Below are 6564 nucleotides of genomic sequence, written 5' to 3'. Positions count from 1 at the left end.
GCTGTTGTGCTGGGTGATGCCTTCGTTGCTGCTGCTTGGTAGGCGTTGTGTGCTGCTAGCTAGGCACTGCTGCCCAGCCATCGCACACGCACATGCACAGCCAGACTAGCTGTTGCGTAGTGCTGCTGCCTAGCCCCTTCTCGCACACACTCGCATAGCCAGCATGCGTGCTGCTAGCGAGCCACGCATGCTGGGCAATGCCTCGCCAGCCACGCGCACAAGAATGCCATGCGTGGTGCGATGCACACGCACATGGCTACGCTGCCTAGTGTTGTGTTGTGTGCTGCGATGGTGCGATAGCCCTGGGTATGCACACGCACGTACACGCAAGTTCCTAGCACTGCGATAGTGTTGTGCTTGTGTGATGGCACACACGCACGCACACACGCCAGTGCCTAGCACTGCGATGGTGTTGTGCTTGTGCGATGGCACACACACACGCACACACGCCAGTGCCTAGCACTGCGATGGTGCTGTGCTTTTGCGATGGGCTGTGCGAAGGTGCTGCCATGCCATGCGAAGGCTGCGATGGCATCTAGGCACCCAAGCACGCATGTTGCGGTGCTGCTGTGCCATGCGAAGGTACGCACACACGCAAGCATGCTGCTGCGATGGGCTGCCTTGTGCGCCTAGCACACACATGGTGCGCCTAGGCTTGCGATGAGCTAGCCTAGCCTAGCACTTCACATGGCTAGGCCAATGTGATGCTACGGCTATGCTCGTACTTATTGCTTGTGATTTTGTGACGCTCGGTCTCGACGCCCTAGGCTCGATATATCTGACGTTTGTGTTCGTAAAACTCCGACAACTCATTAAATCTTTCGAATTAATTCGTCGTCTCGGATTGGTTGTTCGATTGGGTTCGACCCGAAGGGTTCAGTTAAGATTAAGTTGTAATATTAATTATACCTTAATATTACTGCTCGGAAGCGGCCTCAACCTAGGCATTCCGATCACTTGACCTTACTGAAGAATTAGCTTTGTAATAATTCTGAACCCTCTATCCGAATAATACACTAGTTGGAAGGACACCATTCCTTTCAAAACTAAGTGAGTGTCAACTTGCAGCCCAGCAAAAGAATCCCGTAAGTTTGTAACAGTCAGTTGAGTTAAGTAAAAGTTAGAGGATCTGCTATATATCTCCTCTATACGTTGTGTTTAAATGCTTTTAGAATTTGTAGCTCTGAATCCTGATGGGATAGAATGACTAGCACTGCATATACGTTGGACTTGATCAAACTGGAGCTGTTTTAATACAATCAAATACAGAACACACATCTATGTCCATCTACATTTAGTCATTTACCTTTTATTGTTGTATTTTGTGTTTATGCTTTTTTCACATGTGTATATTTATTTATGAATCCTGGACAATACCCATTCCTTGTACCAGCAACTAAGCAATCTCAAGAAACTGTCTTTTGTTATTTTCTTTGTTATTTCCTTTGATGGGTTAGGCATTTTTACTCCAATGTGCCCTCGTATTTGCAAATATGGTTTATCTTGATTTGTATTGTTTATTTGATGGTGGTTCTTAAAATACTAGAAGAATGATTGTACTTTGATATGGGTTCTCCCTTAATATTATTAGTTTTAGGCTTTTTAACTCTCCTTGCTAATTACACTTGCCTCCAAAGGATGCATCTAGTGCGCCACATCTTCTTGTTGACCAAAATGGGCAATCTTCTAAATATGGTGCCACAATTAATTAGGTAACATAAAATATTTATATTGCTTCTCTCTAGCATTTGTTGTTTGCTGGTGATCTGAACCTACTGTTGAAATGTTGCTGCTATTGATGTCTTTTTCTGATGCCCACTATTGCTTTATTGCTTTTGTTTTTTTTTTCTTTATATGGTTGATGCTTTAGTTGTTCGCTGCTGCTTTTTATTGTTGTATGTTTTTGTTGCTGAGGTCATGCTTTTTATAGCCTGCTACATCTCTAAATTATCAATCAATAAGGACATAATTATTGAGTTAGATTCTTGAGTTACTACTCGTACTTTCTGTGTTCTTCATACTACTTGAAATTGTACTACTTGGAATAGCTGCGCTCATCATCTCTAGAGAGTCTTTAGCTGAACTAGAACTTTTTGTGTTCATCATATTCAAACACCCTTGAGTTCTGTCACTATTTGAGTCATTGTTGGCCTATCTGCAATTTCTAGCTGAATACATCTCACTGCTAGTTCTACTGCTTTCCACACAGTGAGATAGTTGTCATTTATACGCGTACTCTGTTTCAGGTTTTGTTCTAGTATGCTGGCTATATCCCCTCTTTCAAGCACGCTCCTAACCCATTTACCCAAGTTCATGACTCTGTTTACTATTGCTGTTTTCTCTGTGATTAGCTCCAACAGAACAACCCCAAAGCTGTAAACATCGCCTTTTTCATGCACCTGTCCTGTTAAAATCATTGTGGCATCAAAGTTTTACTTTGGTAAAAGAGTGTTAGAATATGTGAGATAGTCATGTATGAATGAATGAAATGGCTCACTTACTGAGGATCAAGATAGCCTAGTGTTTCAACAACCCTTGTTTGTAAATTTGAAACATATTCAGCTGGGAAGATTTAGGAAAACCCAAAATCAGCTACCTTTGCTCGAAATTCTTTGTTTAGAAGAATGTTAGCGGGTTTCACATCTCTATGAACTTTAGGTGGGCTGCAACCATGATGCAAGTAATCCAATCCTAAATATAGAGTTACACAACAAATTTTAATATACTGAGTGATCTGATAAAAAATTCTGATTTAGAAGCAGAAACGAATGTTATCTTATATCTCTCACCCTGAGCTGTGTCGATTGCTATCTCAACTCTCTTTCTCCAGCTTATAGAGTCAGAATATTCTGTTCATAAACCACCCAAAAATCAAATTGATTGTTGTTGAAAGGAAAAAAAAACATTTGGTTCAATTAATAAGAGCAACAGCTAGGAAAAAATAAAGGACTGTAGAAGTTTTAGGATGCAAGGTCTTACCTCAGAGAAGAGCTTTCAAGTCTCCCATGGCCATGAACTCATAAATAAGTGCCAAGTTGGTTTACAGTGTCCAACGAGAGAAACCAAGTTCTTGTGAGAAATACGACCAAGCACTTCAATTTGTGCCAAAACATTTCTTAAGGCTTTAGCTCTCATATCATACAACATAAATGATATCAAGAGATCATGATTCTCTATTTGGTTGCCTAATTACGAACCTCAGTGCTAAATTGCTTAGGGGCCTCGGTCTTTTAGAACACCTTGATTGCAACTTCTTTACTGCCATCTATTAAACAACCATCATCTGTGCGTTTTGAACTTTTCTCATGTTGATTGTGGCCTTGGTCTATTATAATTTATAATTTAGTTCAATTATATTTCTATTAATTTTTTCAATTTTATGTGTAGGTGCATGGGGAGCTAAATGGAGCTGAAGTATAGTGACTAGTCATCTAACAAATGGTGCATATATGTTGGCGACTCTTATTCAAGTTCCGGCTTTGTGAAGATTTGGAATTCCGGCTTATATATATGTTAACAATTTGTATTTTGGATGATTATATAAATTTTAGTTTTTATTAGTAGGGTATGTCATACCAAAAACAAGCAAGTAATATTTTGTAATGTACGTATTTCGCATTATAATTATTATATATAAATGATACTTTGTTTCTATTAGAATATTTAGATTTGTACTGACTAATTATACTTATATTATATTACTATTCCATCCCAAAAAAAAACCAATGATCAATCCGTTGCAGTAGATACGTACTCCTATCATTGTATTAATTAGCTTCATCCGTTGCATTAGGTTCAATTTCATCATAGTTATTAGTCAGTACTCTATTGCCACGGATAATTTATGCTGTTGCAACAGGTATTGGTCATATGCCGTTGCATTAGACCTACTACAACGCCAACAGATGCCACGGTACATGGCCATTGCATTAGGCCTAATGCCACGGATTTTGACGCTTAATGCCACAAATTTGGGGATTGCAATAGATAAAAAAAATGTAGTAGTGATGATTTGGGTAATTCTACCCTGCCACGTGGACCAAACAGAGCGTGACACGTGTCACCCTAGGCAGAGCCCAAAGTGGACCTACCAAGGCTAGACACGTGGCAGGCAGATACATATAGTATTGGCGGCCTTCAAGGCCCAATTCCCTAGACTGCCTTAAATGGCGCAGCCCATTAGTCCTAGGTTTTTGTAACCTAGGACCGCGGCACAAATCCTAAGGACCTTATAAATAGGGAAATTCCCCCCATTTTGGGGACACGTTCAATCATTACATCATTAACAATTCTGAAAAACAGAGAAAACACCTGATTTCAGAATCCGAGAACACTACTAGAAAACAGCTAATCATCGACGGAAATAATCCCTCAGATTATCCTGAAATTCCGTCGAAAATGACGGTTTCCGACGGAAGGCACCGTCGCATTATATTTTGTAGGAATTTAGCTATATCCCGAGGGAATTTTCGTCGGAAAGGTCCATTCCGACGGAATTTCCTACGGATTTATTTCTCTTGGCGCTTTTTTTTACTTTAATTGAAATTTCGTCGCAGTTTTTCGACGGAAATTTCCGTCGGTATTGGAGATATTTCCGTCGAAAGAGGTATATTCCGACGGAAATTTCCGTCGAAAGAGGTATATTCAGACGGAAATTTCCGTCGGAAAAGTTAATAAAAAAAAAAAGAAAACAGCCCCACCCCTAACCCTTACCCCACCCAGATCCACCCCCGCCACCAGTCCACACCACCCACCACCACCACGTCCAACCCATTTTCCCACCCCACCCACACCCACCCCACAACACCCACTCCAAAGAACCGGACCACCACCCACCCCCCCCCCACATACAGACCCCCCACACACCATAACCACCACCACACAGACCCCCCCCACCCACCCCACACCACCCACACCCACACCCAGGCCAGACCACAACCCACCCCTCCACCCCACACACAGACCACCGCCCACCCCACACCACCACCCACACCACCTAGAAAACCGAAAAAAAATAAACCAAACCATGACAACAAAATTCGTAAACACCCATACTACCCACCCCACACACAGACCCCCACCCACCCCACCCCACCCAGATAAACGAAAAAAAAAAAACCAAATCGAAACAAAAAAAATTCATAAACGCCAAAAAAATAAACATCCAAAACAAAAATCCAAAATAGAAACAAAAACCAAAAAATCGGGAAAATAATTTATACATTACATAGTCTAAAAATCCGAAAAACAAGATTTACAAACTTAAATTACAAAATTTTTAAACTTACATTACAATTTCATCAAAAAAATAATTATAATCAAAAATTTTGTGAAAAATAAACCTTCATCTACAAACTAACCAATATTTAACCCATATTTCCACAAATACGGTGGTTGACGATGCTTGACGCGTGATGGTTCTTGTGGTTGTTGCGGGTGTGGTTGTTGTTGAGGTTGTGGTTGCGGTTGTTGAGATGAGGCGTGGTTCTGGTTGTTGAGGTCATGCATGATTGAGGTGGTTGCGGATGTGGTTGTGTTGAGAGGGGAAAGAGAAAGGGGAATGAGAAGAAAGAAGAGCAGGAAAGAGAAAGGCAAGAAAAGGAATGGAGGGGGGCGTGAGAAGAGGAATTGAAACTTTTAAAGAGGAGAGGAGAGAGAAAGAGAAGAGGAATTGAAAGAGGAGAGGAGAGAGAAAGTTATTAGGGTTTTTTGGTTTTTTTTTTTGGGTTTATTTTTTTATTTTTTTTTTAACATTATTCCGTCGGAAATGGTGTAAAATCCGTCGGAAATTTCCGACAGATTTTATTTCCGTAGGAAAATTAATGTTCCGATGGATTTTATCCGTCGGAAAATTAATGTTCCGACGAATTTTATTTACGTTGGTAATTTACTGTTCCTACGGAATATTCTGTTGGAACAGCCTAAATTTTCCTACGGATTTTTATTCCGTCGGAAATTTCCGACGGATTTCCTACGGAATAACAATCCGGCGGAATTTCTGATTTTTCCGACGGAAACACGTCTCCGTCGAAAACAGTCCGTCGGAATTTGGCCTATTTCTAGTAGTGGAAGATATTTACTTTTCTGCACTCTTTTACTCCGAATCTTTACTAAGTTAACCGTCAGAGGCGGAACTCTGACCATCCGAAGCTTCTGTGGTTTTGCAGGTATAGGCGAGCGAAATCCAGTTTTGGGATGTAACTCTCCCAAGGGACACAGAAAACCCCGAAACAAGTTTTGTGTTTAAATGTAGGAGCATGCACCAAAGTATATATTGATATTCCAAATCCACAAGTTAAAGCTCCAGCATTGCTTATCATGGGCGAAAAACATTATCTTAAAATTCCCAGGCATGGAGGAAAACTTAAATAGCCGAGCAATCAAGAAGAGTGTGCTTAACCTGGAGATTGTCTTCATGCCGGAAGGAAGCCATTTTGTTCAAGCACAGTTGCCCAACAAGGTTAATGAACACATCATATCCTTCATCAACAAACACTCCACCCAGTAAAATAATTAGTTTTACAGAAGATATGCTATATGTACCGTAATGCAGTGCTCAGTAAT

At 40.8% G+C, this 6564-nt stretch overlaps 1 protein-coding gene across 1 annotated transcript; it reads right to left on the bottom strand.

Annotated features, from left to right (window-relative positions):
- Positions 1-2108: 2108 nt before the first annotated feature.
- Positions 2109-5508, bottom strand: LOC110685253 (senescence-induced receptor-like serine/threonine-protein kinase). Its single transcript, XM_021861750.1, has 4 exons — positions 5361-5508; positions 2790-2849; positions 2597-2691; positions 2109-2399 (listed from the first exon to the last, which is right to left on the bottom strand). Exons 1-4 carry the CDS (start codon positions 5506-5508, stop codon positions 2109-2111), a joined length of 594 nt encoding a protein of 197 aa, XP_021717442.1.
- Positions 5509-6564: the final 1056 nt, after the last annotated feature.

Source organism: Chenopodium quinoa, unplaced genomic scaffold (assembly GCF_001683475.1).
Source record: "Chenopodium quinoa cultivar QQ74 unplaced genomic scaffold, ASM168347v1, whole genome shotgun sequence".
NCBI classification, from domain to species: Eukaryota; Viridiplantae; Streptophyta; class Magnoliopsida; order Caryophyllales; family Amaranthaceae; genus Chenopodium; species Chenopodium quinoa.
Note: the sequence above shows the minus strand (reverse complement) of the source record. Positions and strands in the feature narration are given on the sequence as shown.